Here is a 25,469-nt window from a genome sequence, read left to right on the forward strand (position 1 = left end):
CCAGAGACATTCTTTTCCGTTGCGCCTCTAGGGTTTGGCTATTATCTATGGTGCTCGACTTCTTAACGTGTCTATTCCCCTTGTGTCAAAAAAGGGCGGGAGGAGACGACAATTTATGACGTCATTTGTCACGTGACTTGTCCTATATGGGAGCAAAGAAGGGGGGTTAAGATGTAGAAATAAAAATAGCACAGTTAAAATAACTACAACGCCATTACTCTGTAGTTTGATGGTAAGTGTCCGCGTGACATTTCGGCTGTGAAATTCGAGATACAGAATAACTAACTAACTGATTAACAATCACGCTGCTTTCCGCAGGGGTAGGCAGAGAGAGAGATATAGAAAAACAACGTCACATTGGTCTTTCAAAACAATCCTCGCGTCTTCAATATTCATGCGTCTCCTCATACATACCCACCGATTATTCCGACTCCTGATCTAACCACGACCAAATATTTTAAAAACTTAATTCTGCCAAGTTTTTCTCGGTCATTCTCTGCTCCTACCAACCACATTCGTCTCATAAATTTGTGTTACTATTCTTTCTTTACTCATTCGATTCACATACCCTACCATCTCAACACACCTTTCTTAATTTAATCGATAATGGTTATCTCATCATTACAAAGAATATTTATTCTTAAGTTTTACTTGGTCTTCTTCTGCCCCTATTTCTTCTGAATTCAACTCATAAACATAAGTAATTTGTGTCGGGTTGTGGTCCCGTGGTTAGTGTCGCGGACTCTTTAGTCAGAGTTTCTCGGTTCGAACCCACTCTACCACAATTTGATACCTATTTCTAATAATGAGCCGCTCAGGCTCACAGAAATAGTATGAAATTGAAATATCTGTGTAAATAATAAAAACACTAATATTTCTCTTTTAAAAAAATTGTTTTACTCTCCTCATTCGTTCCACATGTCCAAATCATCTCAACACACCTTTCTTAATTTTATTGATAAAGATTAGCAGCTGGCAGTACATGACGGAGTCCTGGTTCCAACCTGAATGTATGGAAGTAAACCATGGAGTTGGCAAAAGAAGGATGAATGATAGACTAAATGCAATAGAAATGCGATCTCTCAGGCGAATGTGAGGAAAAACAAAAAGTGTTTTGGGAACGAAATATCATTTAAGAGATTGACTAATATACAATACAGCTGTCCAAACTTAAAACCCAGTAAGAGACATTTTTTTGTAGTATGTTTTTTTTTGCATTTTTGGACTAAGTAGAATCTATTTATATTATTTTTTGACATCTCATCCAAGATGAAGAAGAATACGGAAGTCTGGGCATTTACGGGTCTGACGACCGTCATAGGCTGGTTTAAGTGATCACTTTACACACGTGTAACAGATGTCAAAAAATAATATGAAAATAACTCCTGTAATTGGAGATAATCCAGATTTTGTGAACAAGTATTTGGACACACTCAAAATATTGTAAAGAATCTATTTACTCCAAATATGCAAAAATAACGTACTACAAATAAAATGTCCCTTACTGTGTTTTGAGTTTGGACAGCCGAAAAGTTGACGAGATTTTATTCGTCATTTCTTATAAGTAGTTACATTTTTTGTGTGAATGCGATGAATTTTATGACTAACATCACATAAAATAATAATCATAATTTAGCGAAGACGCGAACCAGCCACGTTTCAGCCACCTGTCAACAGATGGCAGTAAATAACGAAAGTTTAACTGAATTCCCGTTTAACGGCATCGCTTTCGGATGCAAATGAAGGAATCCGTCATATTTTTCGCCACTTTGGGGCGCGAAAAGGCAGTTAAGACGAGCGTAACGGCTCGAATGGCGTCATTAATTTCGAATTTTCAATATTTTCCCCGCCTTTTTTGCGTAATGTTGTGTCATTTGTTTTATCTCTATGTAGGTACCTACCTGGGCGGGGAATGGCACGTGCGAAATAAATGCGCCGGGCAGAAATGGGGAATTTCGCCGTAAACAAGTCGAAAATTTCACAGTTGAAGAATTTTTAAAATTCCTCATCTATACACCAATCAGGGTGCCGAGAGATCACATCCCTCACTCCTTTCAACAACGCCATATATCAATAAACTTGATTTTTCAGGAGATCGTTTTTAAAGTTAAAAAATATTATAAAATGTATTAAAAATGAATATCAAGCCGCTTTTGCTGGGATATAGTACATTTTCTGGGCATTCCAAAAACATACACAACTGAAAATTGACGATTTTTGATATATGACGTAGTTAAAAGGAGTGAGCGACATGTGAAATAAGGTGTCAATTAAATGATGGATGGTATATATACAACTTCCGAAATTTTAGAAGTGTGGTTGTCAATCGTGAGTTGAATGATGAATGTTACTCGTATATAAAGTGAGCACTCAAACCAGCATATGACATGTTGTAAAGCCTGTAAATACCCAGATACAAATATTCTTTTCATTTTGTACTCTCATTTTTGGTGGATCTGTATTTTTAAATATCTCCATCTTAGATTTGATTCGTTTTTTCATATTTTTCATATTTGAGTTTCTCGGTATCATCTGTGGTTGTATTGAGTTAGCTTTTAAATTAAAAAAAACACTTGTTTTATAGATACCATTTGGGTTTTATATTTTATTACTAGTTTCAAACCCTTCGATTAGTTATAAATGCTTCCATCTACAGGTATAAATATAAACTACATATTTTTATAAACGGTATAAAATAAAACAACTTTGTTTTAACCACTTTTGAAGTTTTTGGTATCATAAGGGATGTGTAATTATCTATAACCTTACTATGATATTTCAATGTTTTAGAATTAGTACATAAACCCTGATGATGACAAGGTTCTTGTTGAAACCGGTTGGAAAAAGTGTACCAATAAAAAGTGGTTAAAACGAAGTTGTTTTATTTTATAAAGTTTATAAAATATGCCACAAAGTATCTGCGGAAAACATAATTTTATAACTACAGATGGAAGCATCTGTAGCTTCTAAAACAAGTAGTAATAAAATATCAAACACATGTGTTTAATATGAATTTAATTATTTCATACCACTAAGTGAATTTTGAAACATTTAATTATTTGTTGGCTTTTATTTTTCTTGTATTTTGCAGTGAACCTTATTTTAAATGGATACAAAAATTTTCCTAATAAAAAATTGGTATATTGAATCAAAAAGTAAGAAAGATAAAAATGGTTAAGGAATAAAATTGTTTCATTAATTGATTCGGCAGTCACTGTGTGGTAAAATCTATCCATTTTTAATTATTTTTTTACTTAGTAAATACCACTATTTCTTAAAATCTACTGTGACACGTATTTCGATGCATTCCGCATCATTTTCAAACACCGTATGTGTTTGCACCATTTTCAAACACATACGGTGTTTGAAAATGATGCGGAATGCATCGAAACACGTGTCACAGTAGATTTTAAGAAAAAGTGGTATTTACTAAGTAAAAAATTAATTAAAAACGACTATTATTGTAATAAATAAACGTCTTACGATACCCAGAAATGATGAGTTTAGCTGGTGGAGATTTACAATACTTCGAAGATCTGCACATACCTGTAAGAAAAAAATCGGTTTAAGTTTTAAATCCTATTTATCTATTTAAACTATTTATTCAAAATGTACAGAAACGCGTACAGAAAAGAAGAATGTACGTTGGCGGGCTTAATGCTCGCAAAAAACCCAGAGAAATAAATTTTAAAAACAACATTTTTTTTATTATTTTGTAGTATTGTTTTTTTCCTAGCAAGGATCATAATGAATTGTTAATATGTTTTTTTTCAGATTTTCCCCTAAACTAATGTTTCCATTATATTATTAAAACGAAAAGGACTCTTTCCGGAACGGTTTTCTTAAGGAAATAATACGTTTTCCAATAAAACAAAAAAGAAAGTAAAATATAAATATTTATGTATTGATATTTATTTCTGACATCTCAACATAAATGATGAAGAAAATGGATGTTTGGAAATTTAATTTAATTCTACACTTTACATAATGTAACATTCACCAATTCTACCCATGATTGACAACCACAATACTCAAATTCTTGGATGTTCTATATATTACACATATATTGCACAAATTCGAAACATGGTGCTTGAATCACTAGAATTTCACCAGAGACATCTTTATTGGGATAACAGCATTAGTGTATTCATTATAAAATATGAAAAACCTTTACATTAAATTAATCTAAAACCGTAGTATGCATTGATTTATACAAGATACAAAGTTTGTATTCGATTTTAACTGAGAGGAATACTATGATGATTTAAATATATAAGATGAGTTAGAATCAGATCTAGCTGACTGACTACCTGAACTAACTAACCACTTATATCTTTCACTGCCTACACCGGGGTACTTCTAGAAACTTGGTGGTGGATTTACAAACTTGTATTTATAAAGATAACGGTGACAGGGATATTGAAAGCTATTAAATGTACATTCACAGTATAATCGGGATACTATTTTGTTTCTCATTTAACATGATTTCATAAAATAAATTTGCTTTGCAAGAGAGGTCAGTCAGAAAGCCTAGATGCTTCTGTATCAGATCCGAGAATGCGGTTTGGAGAGCATTAAACAATTTACGTATCAATTTATAATAAAACAACATTTTGAGTGTGTCCAAAATCTTGTTTACAAAATCTGGATTATCTCCAATTACAGGAGTTATTTTTATATTAATTTTTGACATCTCACCAAAGATAATAATAGGTAGAATTGGTGAATGTTACACGTGTGTAAACTGATCACTTAAACCAGCCTATGACGGTCGTCAGCCCGGTAAATGCCAGACTTCCATATTCTTCTTCATCTTTGATGAGATGTCAAAAAATAATATAATAAAACACATGAAAATTTAAATTGTGACATTCGTTTGAAAATGCCATAACTAGGAGAAACAATTGTCGCAATATTAATTTTGATGGGTTTTTAATGAAATACAACTTAGTAGACTCAAATAATCTGTGTTTGATTTAAAAATTAATACATGAATTAAAATGGAGTTCTACAAATTAAACGCCAAATCAATAAATAATGTACGTATTATATCGTCAAAAGATTCAATAATTGAAAAGACAAATTAAATACAAGTGTAATAACACTTTCCTCATCATTCATCGTTGAAGAACGATGAATGATAAGGAACATGTTATATTACCATACTGCAAAGTTAACAATGCTTTAACATACAAAATATACGAGTATAATATATTATAATTCATACATAAATTATATAATTAAAATGTAACTTTGTTTTAAAATCACTATAATTATTTTATTTAAACTTAATTATAATGTCTACCGGTTTCGAAGCTAACCGCTTCTTTATCAAAACTGATTAATATTTTTAGTATCGAAGTAAATTGTATATTATATAATTTAGTATCAATCAGTCTTGGTAAAGAACCGGTTAGCTTCGAAACCGGTGGACATTATAATTAAGTTATAATAAAATATTTTTAGTGATTTTGAAACAAAGTTACATTTTAATTATAAAATGGAAATTCACAAAGTTAGTGCTTCAAATATTAATTATATATAAATTATATTCTGTATAGACAGTTATTTTCAGGCGTTTCTTTCAGGAAATACGCGAAAGCCGTAAGATGGCGTCCCAGGAAAATTCTTTTCCACCCCATCCCTTAAGATAAGCCGTCGTGTTTGCCATTCTGTGAAGGGCGCGAACAAAGTGGCCCTTTTTTCCTTTGTAAAGGGCCCGAGTAGGTGCTGCCGCATGAAAAGCTCCGAGAAACGGAATTACAGGCCCAAGGACCTGCGGAGACCGTTAACATTATACCAGATTGTGTGGGTTATTGTATGCAGGTGATTGAAGCCACTTGATGGTGACTTTGAACCACTAATTTAGGATGCTAAATATCGGGTCGAATCTTACTCGTAAAGCTCTAAGATAAAATAGGTGACACCTCCATTTATTGACAGGCTACCGATCTATTTATTACTTATTAAAAAGAGTCTCTGCTTAGTAAAAGCTTTATTTATTTATTATTATTATTATTATCATTTGGGTTAACAACAGCAACATATCGCTCACTCCTTTCAAGAACGTCAAAAATCAAAAATCGTAAATTTTCAGTTGTGCATGTTTTCGGAATGCCCAGAAAATGTACTGTATCCCAGCAAAAGAGGCATATTTTCAACTTAATATTTACCCGCTACAGGGCAGAAAGTGTTGTTTTTGCATTTTGAAGAAAAGGTAATGTTTACTTATTTTTTAAAAATAAACTAAATATTTTTTAAATGGAGAAATGACCTTCAGGTTTTACCTTAAAAGATTAGTTGCACAGTAAAAGTTCAATAAGTGGCTTGATATTTATTTTTAAATACATTGTGTTATATATTTAAACTTTAAAAACGTTCTCCTGAAAAATCAAGTTTTTTGATTTATGACGTTCTTGAAAGGAGTGAGCGATATATACATGATACATTATACGTTATTTCGGAAGTCAAAACCGGACTATCGCGATACGTCCACTTATTATATCCTACATTATTTTGAGTGTGTCCAAATACTTGTTCACAAAATCTGGATTATCTCCAATTACAGGAGTCATTTTCATATTATTTTTTGACATCTCATCTGTCATTGAGATGACAAAAAAAAAATATTATATCCTCATTCTAACATAGATGGCTATTAAGAACTCACATGTACTGTGTGACAAGATTGATCAATATATCTAGGAGTTCTAAAAATATGAGTAGTGTGGTTGTCAATCATGGGTAAAATCGGCGAATGTTACACGTGTGCAAAGTGATCACATAAACCATCCCTATGACGGTCGTAAGCCCTGTAAATACCCAGACTTCCATTATCTCCTTTATATATGTATGTTGAGATGTCAAAAAAATGTATAAGTTGAATGATTGAATATTGAGAGTATGAAATGAAGCATAGCTGCGTCGCTAGCTTGTCACAATTTAAAAGGCATATTAAAATAATAAAACCCTTACCACACCCCAATGGTGCATAGGGCACTGCTTCATATAAACGCAGTGTTACCTCGATCGATTACACATGAAGGAAAGGTGATCAGCCCTCCACTTCAGGTACCAGTCCAGTGTAATATTGAATAAATATTAATAATAAATAATAATAAAACCCTTATCCGCACCCCAACGATGCATAGGGCACTGCGTCATATAAACGCAGTGTTATCTTGATCGTTTACACATGAAGGAAAGGTGATCAGCCCTCCGCTTCAGGTACCAGTCCAGGGTAATAATATTGAATAAATATTACAGCGAAAAAATCACTTATATTTATTAAACCCCCCTGGGAATCGAACCCGGGACCTCCAGAACGGTAGCCGAGCATGCTGACCATTACACTACGGAGGCGGACAAAAGACATAGGGAGATTATTTTAAAGGTTTTCTTGTATTGTTTCTTTTTTTAATAAAGCGTCATTTTGGTGAGATTCCAATCTTTGGATACGGGTAGTATATTTACCGAACGTAGTATTGAATGTTATCGTGAAGGTTTCTTGGATATTTTACTTTGGGGAGGTTTTATGTAAACCTGGAACCCCATTCTTTGAGAAAGTTCAAAGCTTTTGAAGATAGAAAGCTTGCCCCAATATTTTAACACATTAAGAACCAGGTAATACCTTATTTGAAAGACAAATTACTTTACAACATTTTGAGTGTGTCCAAATACTTGTTCACAAAATCTGGATTATCTCCAATTACAGGAGTTATTTTCATATTATTTTTTTGACATCTCATCAAAGATGAAGAAGAATATGGAAGTCTGGGCATTTACGGAGCTGACGACCATCATAGGCTGGTTTAAGTGATCACTTTACACACGTGTAACATTCACCAATTCTACCCATTATTGACAACCACACTACTGAAATTTTTGGAAGTTCTGTATATATGAACCAATTTAGAAACCTTGGGTAGAATTGGTGAATGTTACACGTGTGTAAAGTGATCACTTAAACCAGCCTATGACGGTCGTCAGCCCCATAAATGCCCAGACTTCCATATTCTTCTTCATCTTTGATGAGATGTCAAAAAATAATATGAAATATAACTCTTATAATTGGAGATAATCCATAATTGTGAACAAGTATGTGGACACACTCTTAATAAAACCCTTATCCGCACCCCAATGGTGCATAGGGCATTGCGTCATATAAAGGCAGTGTTATCTTGATCGTTTACACATGAAGTAAAGGTGATCAGCCCTCCGCTTCAGGTACCAGTCCAGGGTAATATTGAATAAATATGATAGTGAAAAAATCACTTATATTTATTTTACCCCCCTTGGGATTCGAACCCGGGACCCCCAGAACGGTAGCCGAGCGCACTGACCATTACACTACGGAGGCACTCTTAGTGTTGTAAGTACTGTATACTTAATTAGTAAACTAAAGGCCATACTCGCAATGATAAAACTCAGTTTGCTTCCGGAAACGCAAAGAGCCGGATGTCCGGTCACGCCCAATTTTTTTAGAACACATATGGGATATTTTTTTTAAATAAGAATGTTTGTGGAAAACATATTTTTAAAATTTTTTAAACTTCTAACCTTTCAATAACTGTTTTATTTTCAAAATCATGTATTTATTTCGAAGATAAAGTTGTTTTATCAATACAAAATCGGTGTTTTAAAAAAAACGTCAAATGTAACCTGCGTTTTAGACCAAGGTAATTTGTTTTTGTATTTTTCTTTAAGAAAATGAAGTTGCTTTTTAGCGAATACAAGGCTGTAATGAAATTGTGCATATTAAATAAGTTGACACTATTTTTTTCTGTCGCCAGTTTATTTTTTATGGTGCTATTTTCACATCCCTGTTTTTTTTAAAGTTTTTAATTATATACATAATGTAGCTGTTAATTAAAATTAAAGTCATAGTGTACTTTCGGCCGAGCGCCACTTATGGGACACATAACTTAGTGAAACAGCGATCATTATAGCTCGTTATGATGTAAAACCCGCCCTTAATGTGTTTAGGCACTACTTGCAGTTAGCAACCCCTAAATTCTCCACACAAACATACCCCCAGGCGCCGTGAAAGGTACCACATACGAGAAACGTTTCTTACGTTAAATACGTTTTTTGATACTAGATGCAAGTACTATATCTATATATATACTCTTCAACATTTTGAGTGTGTCTGAATACTTCTTCACAAATCTAAATTATCATCAATGATATGAGAATTTTTTGTTTTATTATTTGACATCTCAACATACATGAAGAAGAATATGGAAGTCTGACGACCGTCATAGGCTGGTTTAAGTGATCACTTTACACACGTGTAACATTTATCAATTCTACCCATTATTGACAACCAGACTACTCAAATTCTTGGAAGTTCTATATATATACATATATGAACCAATTTAGAAACCTTGTTCTTGAATCACTAGAACTTCACTAGAGACATCTATTGGTGAGATGTAAAGAAGCTTTTTACTAAGCAGAAACTCTTATATTAGTATGTGAGATCCGAATCCTGATATTTGGACACACTCAAAATGTTGTAGAAAAACACCTTCATAACCTTCAAAAAAATATACGAGAGTGTAAATGACGTAATTTTCTTGCTTACATAAACCAATGTAATATTTTTTCTTACCTGGAGCGTTGTTTTTCCGTTCTCCTGCCATTTGATGAGGTGTTCCCCTTTCAGGGACCATCCGGGAGCGTAACTTATGCCAGGCACCGCCTGCCTCTCCTGTAATCCCGGTACGCGGAATCCCTTACTCCCGGGAGCGCACGCGGCCGAGGAGGTGAATTTTTTCATGCCACACATACTCGCGACGCCAACGCCGGCCGAGCTACACCCCGCTTCGCTCTCCTGAGTAAAAATATCAGGAGCGCATCTCTGCGGAGAGTTCACTACCCTTTTGGGGCTGGAATTGAACTGGAATAGCCTGGTTTTATTGATTTCGAGATTTGGCTCTGATTTAACGCTGCTACTTTCTGAGCTCCTGATGAAATTCAGCACGCTTTTGCTGCCGACAAAGTTAAACAGCTTTTTTTTCGGACTTTCTTGTAATTTTTGCGTACCGGGTTTCGACTTGGAGTCGTTGCTGGGTTCAAGAACAGAGTCTGGCGAACCCAATTCATCTTCTTTGTCATCTCTTATTTCTTGTTTTATGTCGTCTTTTATTTCTTCGAGTTCTTCATCTGATGGTATCGATTTTCGAGCTGCAAAGAGCTGGGTCCTCTGCACGAATGGAGTGGCCTTGGAATAAAATTCACTCGGTTCTGGTATCCTTACATGTGATGATAGCGTGCTTCTGTCGGGCCTCGTATAACGCTTTTCCATATATTTTCGTGCCATTTATTATAAAATTACCTTAAAAACAACACTGTTTTTAAAATTGAATTAACCTTATTAACACTTTAAATTTACCTTGTTAAAAACACTGTTTTTAAGATCCAATTTTCTTTAATAACGATTAGAATTTTTACCTTAATAACAATACTGTTTTTAAAATCGAATTTAACTTAATTACACTTCGAAATTACCTTACTAAAAACACTGCTTTTAAGATCCAATTTTCTTTATAACAATTAATTTTTTTACCGGAATAACAACACTGTTTTTTAATCGATTATTCCTTGAAACACTTTGAATTTAACTGAATGAAAATACTGTTTTTAAGATCGTGGTTGCCAATTTACAGTATGTAAGTTCATAACAGCCATCTTTGTTAGATTGAAAAAGCTTCTATAATACTTAGCAGAGAACTTTTATTTGGATGTATGCAAGATTCGAACCCCGGATTATTTTTACATACAAGGAAATGCCTAAAAATATGATTTTCAATTAATTTGCAGCCTAGAATTTGAGCAGTTATTTTTTATTTACAAAATTTTGAGTGTGTGTCCAAATACTAACTTTTATTTATATATATTTTTAGAACATATATCGGAATTAGTTTTTTTAGAATATATGTAAGTAGGTATATGTTTATTGAAATAAAAAATAACATATTTTTTTAACTCCCTGGATTTCAATAACACTTTACTTTCGAAAACCATACAAGCATTTTGAAGAAAAAAATATTTTTTCAATACAAAAACGATGTTTTAAGATTTAATCTACATATTACATTAAATAGTCTATCTAGTTTTTCCCTCTACCTCCTTCCTTAAACTCCATTTTTCCTTTGCCTTCCTTATTATAATCTTTTGTAATTTATGTTTTTAAAATGTTAATTTGTAATTTATGTTTTTTTTAATGTTCAAGTACTATCTACCCTCTGATTGCAAACAGCTATATATGGTATCAAACGTTTTAATCAATATCACTAGTCTGTTTTTGGATGGAAGAAAGATATTGCTTTTTAGCAATAAGCCCGCCAATGTACATACTTATTTTCTGTACATGAAGTTTAAAGAAATAAATCCATGTTACCTAGGATTTAGAGAAAATTAAGTTGCGACTAAACAAATACTAAAATAAATAAATAAATTTTTGTCCGCCTCTGTAGTGTAATGGTCAGCACGCTAGGCTACCGTTCTGGAGGTCCCGGGTTCGATTCCCAGGGGGGTCAAATAAATATAAGTGATTTTCTCACTGCAATATTTATTCAATATTACCCTGGACTGGTACCTGAAGCGGAGGGCTGATAACCTTTCCTTCGTGTGTAAACGATCAAGATAACACTGTGTTCATATGAAGCAGTGCCCTATGCACCATTTGGGTGCGGATAAGGGTTTTATTTTATTATTATTAAACAAATACTTGGGCTTAAAGATTATTTTTCTCCAGTGCAATACTCGATTTTATATCAATATCCTCACCCCGAATCGGTCATCCTTTCTCAGCACCCTAAATGTATTTCATATACGATTGATTAGTTCGCCGAAACGCTACCCTTAGATATTTTATTTCCCTCAGAGATGCCCCAGGGGTGAGTTGGAGCGGTTGGGGGTTTTTCTGCGTTACAGGTGAAATCTAGAAATACCAACCCCCGTGCCAGAAGACGCTAAGGGAGGAATCGTCCAATGTAATTAACAACGAACGAGATAAATTAGATGGGGAAGTAATCAAATTTGAAGAATGCGATGTTGATTTTGGCGCAAAAGACATTTTGAATTAACTACCCCTATAAATATCCAAGATTGTGTGCAAATACGGATTTGTGTGGCGTTCTATTCTCTCTATCTACCCCTGCAGAGAAGCGGCGTGATGGTTAGTTGGGTACTTAGTTTTAATTTATTGATTTGGCGTTTAATTTGTAGAACTCAATTTTAAATTATGCGAAATAATTGTCTAAATATTAATTTTTACGTGATTTTTAATAAAATACAACTTAGTAGACTCAAAAAATCTGCGTTTGTTTTAAAAATTAATACATTAACTTAGTTTTAACCCCAATTTAGTTTTTTTTAATAATTAAAAGACATAAATAATAATAGCAATTTTATAAAATAAAACAACTTTGTTTTAACCACTTTTTATTGGTACACTTTTTCCAACCGGTTTTGACAAGAACCTTGTTATCCTCAGGGTTTATGTACTAATTCTAAAACATTGAAATACTCATAGTTAGGTAAACTTTGAGTATTTCAAGGCTTCAGAATTAGTACATATACCCTGAGGATAACGAGTGTCTTGTCGAAACCGGTTGGAAAAAGTGTACCAATAAATTGTGGTTAAAACAAAGTTCTTTTTATTTTTATTTTATAAAGTTTATAAAAATGTGCCACAAAGTATATGCGAAAAACATTCAAGAAATAATAACAATATTTAAATCTTGACATCGCAACATAGATGAAAAACGCAAGGCTTAGGCTGGTTTAAGTGAGAGCTTTATACATGCCCTTACAAGGCGAAACAATTGTCACAACGAATTTTTATTTTATATTTTAATGTCAAAAAAAATACAATATACAAATCAGTAGACCCTAAAAATCAGTGTGTGATTTTAATATTTTAAATATGTTCAATTCGATGATTCTAAGTTAGCAATGAAGTTACTTAGGTGAATGATTTTATGTAGTTCTACATATGTTATTTATAGTAGGTTTGACTTATGAATTAACATATGATACGAGTTTATGTTATTTTTATTTTTTATTTTTATAACCTCAACTATTATAAACTTTATAAACTTTTATAAACTTTTATAAACTAAAATTAATTAACATTGTTTTCACAACTTTTTTTATAAATACAATTCAACCTACCGGTTTCGACAAAACCTTGTCATTATTTTAAATCAAAAACATTAAAATACATTAAATTTGAGTCATCCATCTGAGACGGTTGACGCATGACAAATGGAAGGGAGAAAAGAGAAAAAAGGAATGGGAAAGGGTTCTCAATAACCCAGAAATAACAGAGAAGCGTGTTGTGAGTTATGGTGATTGACAAAATAAGAAAAAATTAAAGAGTTTAACATTTTTTCGAAAGCCATTGGACCGGTAAGGGTAGGTGTCGTATTTTATTTTCATTCATTCACGAAATAACCCGCTAAGTACAGACGAATATTAATTTAAATTTCTTGAATGTTTTCCGCAAATATTTGTGGCACATTTTATAAACTTTATAAAATTAATTAACATTGTTTTCACAACTTTTTTTATAAATACAATTCAACCTACCGGTTTCGACAAAACCTTGTCATCATCGGGGTTTATTTTAAATCAAAAACATTAAAATACTCTCAGCAAAAACTAACACACACTTCATAAAAATCCTAAATGTTATTTTTATTCTTCATTGCATAGCCAAAATTAGTACATTGATTTTAGAATTTAGTACATAAACCTTGATGAACAAAGTTCTTGTCGAAACCGGTTGGGTAAAGTTTACCAATAAAAAGTGGTTAAAACAAAGTTGTTTTTATTTTATAAAGTTAATTGTTTGTACCTTTGCAATTTTATTTTAAATAAATGTATTTTTTTATTGTTTTTTTAATGTTGGTGGGAAAAGAAGCAGAGGAAGACCGAGAAAAACATGGCACGATCAGGTATGCCAAATACTTGAAAGTGGTCAGGTTAGGAGTCGTAACAATCGGCGGGTATGTATGAGGAGATGCATTAACGTGGAAGAGGCGAAGAATGTTTGCAAGGACAGAGATTCTCTCTGCCTACCCCTGCGGGGAAGCGGCGTGATGGTTAGTTAGTTAGTTTGAGTATTTTTTTTAATTATGTGAGCATTTTCGTACAATATTATCATTCTATCGTATTATAAATATTGTATATCACATTCATCATATTCTTTAGATCTTTACCAGTGTTGCTAGTGTTAACTTGAGTCAGTCACATTAAATGGTCTATGAAACACGTGTTTCTGATTTCTCACAGTCTAAAAGAAGAAAAAAACGGAATTGTACGCATTTGTTATGATTCATTTGTACTGAAAACATTACAAGGTGACGCGTCATTAACCCTGCCCGTCTCGCTATAGGGTCCCGAACAATCGCGTATCTTGGAGTAAAAAATGTCTGAAACACTCTGTACTTTTGTAGTACGACAATTGTGGGGGCCCTCACTAAAAGGTTACATTTCCAATATAGCACAATAAAAAGTCAAAAATATCGAAATATTTTAGTACACAGCCATGAGACACGATTTACACATAACGAAGGTTTGATAGTCCCAAGAATTAACAGTAAATATGGGTGTCGAACACTGCAATATATCGTTCCGAACATTTTTTATTTGTTGTCGACGGATGTTAGAAGTCAAAATAAAATATGGAACAAAGGCAAAATAAAGGAATGGGTAAATGATCAAGAGTTAATTTTATGAAATTTGGAAAATGTTTATATCCTTAATTTTTCTCGCTTTTTTGTGTGTATATTATGTTAAAATGGTTAAAAACAATAAAAATGCATTAAAAAAAGAACTCCACCGACAAGACACACAAAGTGGCTTGGTGGGTCTCAGCAATTTTTTTATTATTTTTTTTTAAATATTTTTAAAATTGTGATTTAAATAAATGTATACAATTTATGTGAGTAAAAAAATGTAAATCTGTTCTGTTTACTGTATTCTATCGAAATCTTAATTAAAGTTGCGACAAAACGTGACCAATGCTGTGTTGAACCGATATGAAATCATTAAATTGTACCAAAACGTAACAATTTTACAAGCTAGAATTCCTGATTACTTAAAATGAATTCATTTCAAACTTTAAATGATTTTAAGCAATCAGGAATTCTAGCTTGTAAAATTGTTATGTTTTGGTGCAATTTTATGTTGATTTTACAAAGGATTGGTCACTTTTTGTCGCAACTTTAATTGAGATTTCGATACAATACAGTACACAGAACAGATTTGCATTTACAGGATATTTTTGGAAATATTACTTTTTGGTGAAGACCTCCACATTTGGTTAATCTCGTTACATATTATATTACATCGTTTTGCCGCATTTAAAGGTTTCATTTCAACTGCATTCAGTCTACTTTCATCCTTCTTTTGCCAACTCCATGATTTACTTCCGTACATTAGGGTTGGTACGAGGACTTCATTCTCATTGCAAATTTTTGTATGTACTATTGTATGTGTATTATTGCTATGATTAAAGAAAACACTTGTTTTTTACCACTTGAGTTTTATTATAGACTACATGTTTCAAAAGTTAAACTTCCATCATTCAGGTCTGTATAATAACTAAAATATAAAATATAAAATTGTTCTATAAATAAGGAGAGGGCAAAGTAAGGGGAAAGGGTTAGTCAAGGGGCGGAGTTTGAAAACAAAGGAAAAATGGAAAGCAATGGTGAAGAATTTAGAAACAATATATTATTTAATAAATTATTATTAGAATTCAGTTTTTTTTGGATTTCTAAATTTTCAAGATAATTCATAATTTGGCCTTTATATGGAACAAGGTGTAATAATTTTAATTTATGTGAGTGAAATGAGTGATTAGTATCTATTATTAGTATGTATTAATGCTATTTTTTTAAACAATAATCAAACCATTTTGGAAATTATTTAGTTGCAACTTTCATCCTTCTTTTGCCAATTATATGCTTCATGAACACACACTACGTTAGGGTTGGTATCAGGACACACTGTACGATCATTTAGTACAATGGTACTTAAAAAAAAAACTAAATATACACCGCTTCAATAATTGTTATTCAACAAAACCAGGTTTATCAAACAAAAAAGGCAAACTATAATATGCTTTAAAGAAAACACTTCGTTTTTTACCACTTGAGTTTAATTATAGACTACATGTTTCTTTAATTATTGTAACATGTCTTACCACAAAGTTAATGCCGAAACAATAAATAAAATATAATATGCTTTGTTTTATTTATGCTGAATTAGTCCTCACAAATCGTTCACTCCTTTCAACAACGTCATATATCAATAATCGTCAATTTTCAGTTGTGCCTGTTTTCAGAATGCCCAGAAAATGTACTATTTCCCAGCAAAGTGCCATATTTTTAACTTAATATTTACCCGCTACAGGATAAAAAGTGTTGTTTTTGCATTTTGAAGAAAAGGTATTGTTAATTTTTTTTTTAAATACACTAAATATTTTTCAAATGGAGGAAAAACCTTCAGGTTTTACCTAAAAAGATCTGTTGCACAGTAAAAAGTTCAATAAGTGGCTTGATGTATTATTTTTTAATACATTTTATTATATTTTTAAACTTAAAAAACGATCAGAAAAATCAAGTTTTTTGATATATGACGTTGTTGAAAGGAGTGAGCAAAATGTATGTACATATGTTCACTGGCCCATAACTCAAGGTCTATAAATAGTCATTATTTTTGTACTAAAATGACTCATCTTTCATTGTACACCGTTTACAACAACGTTTGTCATACGCAAGTAGCTCGTAATTGTTTGAATAAAAATTCAATAACTATTGTTACAAAATGACGTATGTTTTTTGCAAAAGTACAACTTTTAATTAACGTATACAGTAAAACCTCTTTTTATCGTTCCTCGAATAACCGTTTTCTCAGATGTGTTATTTATTTCTTCTACCCCGAATTCATGTCATACAAAAATAGATCGCATCGATCGTTTCTATCCATCATTTTACCGCATTTAGCGTTTGAAATACCGTAGAACTTAAACTAAGATGTATTACTTGAGCCCAGTACAAAAAAATCTGTATTTGGTCTACAATAATGAACGTATAGGTGTAACCTGTCAGGGAAACAATGAATCATGTCGATACGTTCATTATTGTAGACCAAATACAGATCTAAATATTTTTTTTGTACTGGGCTCAAGTAACACATCAAAGTTCAAGTAGCCCCGTTCTACGGTACATTGAATATTTGAATATTTTGTCTGTTTTTTTTTTATTCTTCTCAATTCTGTTACATTCGACGACAATATTTCAATGTGTGGAAAAGAAACTATCAAAAGCTTGTGTGACGCAAGGTTGACGGATACAGCAGAAGAGATCAATATTGATGAAGAAGAGTCAATGCCTGTTACTTTCAGAAGCATGCACACTCCTTTAAATATCAAAAGCAATAACTCCCAAGTGGGCAAACCCAGATACTAATCTATAAACCATAAATCAAAAACCATAGCACTAATTACACACATAAAACTACACAAAATGTGTAAAAAATGTGATTTTTGGTCGACCCGAAGACCAACATGCACTTAGTGCATGTTTAACCTCGGCTCGTAACGCATGTTTGTGCTGAAACATTTAGTGCATGTTGGTCTTCGGGTCGACCAAAAATCGCATGTGTTAAACATTTTGTGTAGTGTTAAGTGTGTAAATGGTGCTATGGTGGTGAAGGGTGGTATTGTTTGCATGCTGTGGTAGTGATTGTCCTGACGAAGAGACGGGTACGTCTCGAAACCGGTAGACATAAAAATCTCGGTGAGTGGTTATTTACTAATATTATTGACGTTTTTGTAAAAAAATAAATAAGTAAAACCCAGATTGGTTAACGACGATTTGGACACACTCAAAATATTATTTACATTATTTACATTTCATATTAATATGAAAATAACTCCTGTAATTGGAGATAATACAAATTTTGTGAACAAGTATTTAGACACACTCAAAATGTTGTAAATAAATTGTCTGGTCAAATTATAAGCTTAAGTAATAAAAATGAAAATGGTATTTTCTGGCGTTTCTCATGTGTGTGATTGAAATCCAGGATTTGGACCTCACATAATAATATAAGAGCTTCTTTACATCTCACCATAGACGTGTGTAGTGAAGTTCTAGTGATTCAATAACAAGGTTTCTAAGTTGGTTCATATATATAAACTTCCAAGAATTTGAGCAGTGTGGTTGTCAATAATGGGTAGAATTGGTGAATGTTACACGTGTATAAAGTGATCACTTAAACTAGCCTATGACGGTAGTCAGCCCCGAAAAATGCCCAGACTTCCATATTCTTCTTCATCTTTGATGAGATGTCAAAAAAAAAAACAAAACCCTTATCCGCACCCCAATGGTGCATAGGGCACTGCGTCATATAAACGCAGTGTTGTTATCTTGATCGTTTACACATGAAGGAAAGGTGATCAGCCCTCCGCTTTAGGTACCAGTCCAGGGTAATATTGAATAAATATGACAGTGAAAAAATCACTTATATTTATTTTACCCCCTTGGGAATCGAACCCGGAACGGTAGCCCGGTACCTTTTCTTAATAATTAATATTATAAGTTAAAAAATAAACTTTTTCTTCTAATAATAAATAAATATTTTATTGTTTATTATTGAAATGATGGTAAAGGACATCCAGAACGGTAGCCGAGCGTGCTGACCATTACACTACGGAGGCGGACAAATATCAAAATATTATTTTTTTACGTGCACCGTTTTGTCTGTAGACCGCGTTTAAGATAGAGCTAATCAAGTGTTGATGCTCGGAAGGCACGCGTTTTGGTACTTAATTGAATTAAAGCGTAACCCACTTAGGGCTTCAAATATTAAATTGCCTGTTATTGGGTTATTAATACTTACGCCCGTCAATTGCTGACGCTGATGATGCTTAAAACCAAATAAAACCCCGTGGCTTAAAATCAAATCTCGCTTAAAAAAAATATATATATACATTAAATTTGTCCATAATTTCCTTTTCGAGTCCGTCGATGTAATGTAGTGGTAACTGCATTATTTTCAGTGTGTTCATATATCTGAATTATCTCCAATTATAGGAGTTATTTTTCATATTATTTTTGTTTTTGTTCAAATCTTTTTTGAAAGATATTAATATATGTATACACACAGAGACAGCGAACAGCGGTCAATTGTTGCAATGTGTATTTTGGTCACATAAATTTTTATAATTTTGTTTATATCAATTTACATTGTTTTGTGATGAATTGCTTGTATTATATATTATATATATATATATATATATATATATATATATATATATATATATATATATATATATATATATATATATATATAAATATATATATATACATATTTATATATATATATATATATATATATATATATATATATATATATATATATATATATATATATATATATATATATATATATATATATATATATATATATATATATATATATATATATATATATATATATATATATATATATATATATATATATATATATATATATATATGTATATATATATCGCTCACTCCTTTCAACAACGTCATAAATCAAAAATCGTCAATATTCAGTTGTGCATGTTTTCGGATTGCCCAGAAAATGTACTATATCCCAGCAAAATAGGCATATTTTTAACTTAATATTTACCCGCTACAGGGAGGAAAATGTTGTTTTTGCATTTTGAAGAAAAGGTATTGTTTAATTATTTTTTAAATTTACTAAATATTTTTCAAATGGGGAAAAAACCTTCAGGTTTTGCCTAAAAAGATCTGCTGCACAGTACAAAGATTAATAAGTGGCTGTATATTTATTTTTAATACATTGTGTTATATTTTTAATCTTTAAAAACGTTCTCCTGAAAAATCAGGTTTTTTGATTAATGACGTTCTTGAAAGGAGTGAGCGATATATATATACATATATATGTCACTTTGTGGTAAAATCTATCCATTTTTAATTTAAGTTTTACTTAGTAAATACCACTTTTTCTTAATATCTACTGTGATACGTGTTTCGATGCGTTCCGCATAATTTTCAAACACCGTGTACGGTGTTTGAAAATTATACGATTTTAAGAAAAAGTGGTATTTATTAAGTAAAACATTAATTAAAAATAAATAAAATATACTTAAGAATTATATTACAGTATGGTAAAAAAATAAATAATGATATAAATCGTATATAAACATAATTTAAAACACTATCACTTGAACTACCGACACGAACAATCAATTATATTGCACTGTACGTAAACAATTTTCAGGTGGGTACCTATTTCCACCGCGCGTCGCTTTTCCGGCGCGTGTTTTTACCGACGCTACCGACTACCGACGCTCTGGGCGCCGTGACGCGCTGCTCGGCGACACAACCCTCCGCGTCGGAACGCCGAGTGTGACTGAGGCTAGGAGAGCATATTTTATAACGCCACCTACATGGGGTGTCGTCCCGAAACTCGGTGATGTATGGCCCCGAGAGTCGGCGTTCCTAAAATGGATGACTGAAATAAATTTAACACTCTCCTTATCATCAATAAATTTACTCTATTTTTTTAATATTAAAATCAAACACTGATTTTAGTCTACTAAATTGTATATTTTAATTTCAAGAACACTAAAATGAAAAATTAAATTACTTTACAATCGTTTCGCCTTGTTAGGGCATAATTAAACTATTGTAGTTTGATTATGACCTAACGAGGCAAAACACTGTCAAAAATATTTATTATTAATTTGAATTTCTGTAAAATTACATATACAACTCAGTAGACTCAAATCAGTGTTTGATTGTGATATTTAAAATAAAGAGTTCTATCAAAAAATTAAATAACTTTTTTCTCTGAGTTTCATTGGTAATTTTCATTATTTCTTAAAATCTATTGTAACAAGTGATTTGACGCATTCCGCATCATTTTCTCAAAACTATATTTTGATCCGGAATGCTTCGAAATACGTGTCTTAAATAAAAAATGGATACATAATTCGACAAAGTGACTACTATATCAATTAATGAAATAATACATATTTCATCTTAAATTGAGATTAGTATAGTATTCAATTAAATCTTGAATTAAAATATATTTTTAGTGCTCGTAAGAGTAACATTTTTATTTGTCATACAAGTAATTAAAATATACAAATAAAACACCTCATTAAGTCGACTTTTAAGTGTATTAATGTAAACACGACTAGTTTTGAGAACTAAAGATGTTCTCGAATCAAGTCATGTTGACATAAATAAACTCAAAGGTGATTGTTTAATTTATTAATTTAAATCATCTTGTAATTTATATATTTAAATCATCCACAAAGTCAATACTGAATCAATAAATATTACATGCGTATGTAATTTTTGCAACAATATTTGAATAAAATAATAGTTACCTTATTTATGAACGGCTAGGAATATACGAAAAGCGAAAATGGCAAAGAGCAAGCGTGCATTTTAGATGTCACTAGAATGCTGTAATAAACGTGGAATACTTTGATCTTATTTACAAACATCCGTCGATTTGCATCCTTCAGCATCCTCTACCTGTTTGGGTGCATATATATACTGCATACACTAGGAAAATAGGGAAAATAAGGGAATCATTTCACATAGTAGGTCCACACATACTTCAGTAAGATATCACAATCTTGTTTTTTCGTATATTTTATTAAAAGCATTGATATCTTTGTGGTATGGTAATATAACACTCTCCTTATTATTCAGTGTTCACTTTGTATAAAACCACTTAAAAAGGAAAACAACAACTTGTTTTAAAGTGGTATTACACACAGTGAACGATGAATGATAAGGAGAGTGTCACATTTTGATTGCCAAAATTTTAAGCAAAGTGCGATTACAGGTTTTCTTTCAATGTAACTTTAAAATATTATCATTAATTGATGCAGTCACTTTCTGGTAAAATCTATCCATTTGAATTTAAGTACTTAAATTCAAATGGATAGATTTAGTAAGTAAATAAAACTTTTGCTTTTAACTTTTTATTTAGTGTAGATTTATTATTATGAGCTACTATTTTAGCTATATCTCCAGCAAGAAATAGTGAAAAATATTAAAATATTAGTTAAAAATTATTTAAAGAATTTATGTATGTATATAATATAAACTAATTGTCCAACAAGCCGCTTCCCCTCGGGGTTATGGAAAGAGTATAGAACGCCACACCAAATTGTCTTTTCAAAACAATCTTCGCCTCTTCGACATGCATGCATCTCCTCATGCATTACCGCCGATCATTCCGACTCCTGACCAGCACTATCAACTATTTGACATAATTGATTGTTAAGGAGAACTTAAGTTTTTTCTACATATATTTTATTTGGCCAGTGAATGTGTTTCGTCGTAACCGACATTGTCAGACTGGAGATAATGTCGGTTACGACGAAATTAGGTCAATGGGGGACCCATTCGGGGATCCAAAATAAATGATACGTAAAAATACTTTATGGAATGATATATATGTATTATGTAGTGATTAGTCATATTTTCTTATTTTGTTTTTACCTTATGTTTTTTATATTTTCTCATTTGTTATATTTTCTCATTTTTATATTTTCTCATTTGTTTATTTTAAATATGCTTCTTACCTTATGTTTTTCTCATTTATTTCTTTGAAATATGCTTCTTATGCCTATTTATTATACCTGTTTATTGTTTTTATATTTTGCCATGTATTTGTTTTAGTCATTTAAAAAAAAATCTTTTTTGTAACATTATTATTTGTGTACCAGCCTTGTTAACCTTAATCCCATGTCCCAAAACGAGAAATAGAAATCACTCATCGGGAATATTATATACATATATGACTGATGTATGTTACATGTTTTGAAAAATAAATAAATAAATAAAATTTACAATATTTTCAGTGTGTCCAAATACTTGTTCACAAAATCTGGATTTTCTCCAATTACAGGAGTTATTTTCATATTCTTTTTTGACATCTCATCAAAGATGAAGAAGAATATGAAAGTCTGGGCATTTACGGGGCTGACGACCGTCATAGGCTGGTTTAAGTGATCACTTTACACACGTGTAACATTCACCGATTCTATCCATTATTGACAACCACACTTCTCAAACTCCTAAAAGCTTAATAAAATGCTTCTTTACATCTCACCAATAGATGTCTCTAGTTAAGTTCTAGTGATTCAAGAACAAGGTTTGTAAATTGGTTCATATATATAGAACTTCCAAGAATTTGGGGTCATCAGCCCCGTTAATGCCCAAACTTCCATATACTTCTTCATCTTTGATGAGATGTCAAAAAAAATACAATTTTGGCCCAAAAATGTCAGCACAAAACTTAAATCTGATAATAAGAGAAAATATAGAAGGTCCATGAAGTGTGGGTGGAAGGTAGATCTCCTGGTTCCGGAATATGTGAGATTGGAAGGGGATCAGGACCTGTTTAGAGCTGCCCGAGATAAGGACAATAACTCTCAAGTGATAGTCGACATCAGGGAGACCTGACATGACGAGCACAGAGAAAAAGAATCGAACCCAAGACCTCATAGGCGATACATAAAATCTGTTACCATTTCACTGCTGAAGCGAGCAAGTTGAGCTTTTCATGAGTATTTATTGGTGTAAGAACAGCGAGAGAGCTTTTCCTTCCCACTGCGCTGTAAAAGCTCTGGAAATGCATATTTATGCAACTCCCTTTGCAGCAAGCTGTGAAACTTATAAAATACACCCCGTGGCTCGTGCATTATTAAATTAAACATCAGCAGTGAGAAAAGCAAAGCATAGTTGCATTGAGATGGTCGTCCTTCTTTGTGTATCTGACTAACCATTATATTATTTTTTAACATCTCAAGAAAGATGAAGAAAAACATGGAAGTCTGGGCATTTACTTACATTACTTACAGTTCATAAACAATTAATAAAAGAACGGTAACTTTAAATTCCTCAAAACGCATGGAAAATTAAAACAAGAACACAAATCAATATAATATTAATATTAACATATTGTGAAAACAATTTTGATTTTGAAAACAGTCATTTGAACCTAAAAAAATATACTTTTCTTATAAGCTCCATGCAATTTTTTTATTCCAAAATAAACTATAAACCTAGTAGACTACAATAGTGTTGAAACTCTGTATCGTTTGATGTAAAAATAATTTTTAAAATATGAAAATGCAAACCTTTAAATACTAAAAACGAATAAAACATGGCTTACGCTACTTTCATAATTATGGGCACATAAAGCTCACTCCTTTCAAGAACGGCATTAATCAAAGATCGTCATTTTTCAGTTTAGCGTGTTTTCGCATATCCCAACAAAAGAAGCATATTTTTAACATAATATTTACCCGCTTCAGGACTGTTGTTTTGCACTTTGAAGAAAATGTATTGTTAATATATATTTTTTTAAATATACAAAAAAATTTCAAATAAAGAAAAAACCTTAAAGTTTTAACTAAAAAGATCTGTTGCACAGTAAAAACTTCAATAAGTGGCTTGATATTTATGTTAAATATATTTGATTATATTTAACATAATTATCTTAAACTTAAAAAACGATCTCCTGAAAATCAAGTTTTTTATTTATTTATGACGTCCTTGAAAGGAGTGAGCGATATGTGCATATTCAAATATTCATATATATTTTTCTTCTGACCCTTAACCGTATCCAATGGTGCATAGGGTACTGCATCAAATTAAGATGTAATATTTGATTGATCGTTAATTATATAAAGGAAAAGTGAACAGTCCTCCGCTTTAGATACCAACCGAAGGTATTTTTAAATAAATACCAGGATAAAAACCACACTCATATTTTTGAGACCCCATGGAAATCGAACTTGGGACATACTAATAAAATACATTTTCCACTATACTACGGAGGCGAACAAAAAAACTACAAAAAATTATGATAATGCCTGAAAAAATAGGATTTGTTACCAATTATGTAAGTTTTTCCAGCAGGACTATGAAAAATAATATTTACGATTATGACTTTGGTACGAATAAAAAATAATTTGATATCCATAGCGAGGATACGGAATGTAGAAGTTGAACGAAGAGGTTGCATGAAGAAAATAAAAATTAATTATATACGTGACTCAGAACCTTAGGGTATAATTTATATACCAAAATATTCCTTTGTTTATTTATTTATATAGTATTAACTTTGTGAACTAGCATGACGATTTGAATATTAAAATAAAGCATTTAAATAATACTTTATTTTTTTAAGTTTTTCAATGTAAACACGACTAGTTTCGAGAATACAGGTTTTCACATCAACAGGTTAAAATATAAACTTTTGTAAAACAGTATTTTAACATGTTAATGAGAATCTGTAGTTGTTGAAACTAGTCACGTTTATCAGATTTAAATTTTGTACTGACATTTCTTGGTGGAACAGCATTTTATAGAATAAAATAACAACTATGTATTATTTAA

At 31.7% G+C, this 25,469-nt stretch overlaps 1 protein-coding gene across 3 annotated transcripts in view; it reads right to left on the reverse strand.

Moving 5' to 3' along the window:
- The window catches only part of sick (sickie), a 377,677-nt gene that overhangs the window by 277,255 nt on the left and 74,953 nt on the right, over positions 1 to 25,469 (reverse strand). For 2 of the 3 annotated variants that reach the window (XM_088263667.1, XM_088263666.1), the window contains exon 1: positions 9,614 to 10,692. The exons of the other annotated variant lie outside the window; for it this stretch is intronic. In XM_088263667.1, coding sequence (XP_088119793.1) covers positions 9,614 to 10,324 — 711 coding nt within the window. In that variant the 5' untranslated portion in view covers positions 10,325 to 10,692. Of the gene's footprint in view, positions 1 to 9,613; positions 10,693 to 25,469 lie in introns of those variants that run through there. 3 annotated transcript variants of the gene reach the window in all.

The sequence above is a fragment of the Brachycentrus maculatus genome, unplaced genomic scaffold (genome assembly GCF_059751285.1).
Source record: "Brachycentrus maculatus isolate JH-2025_06_01 unplaced genomic scaffold, ASM5975128v1 h1tg000202l, whole genome shotgun sequence".
NCBI classification, from domain to species: Eukaryota; Metazoa; Arthropoda; class Insecta; order Trichoptera; family Brachycentridae; genus Brachycentrus; species Brachycentrus maculatus.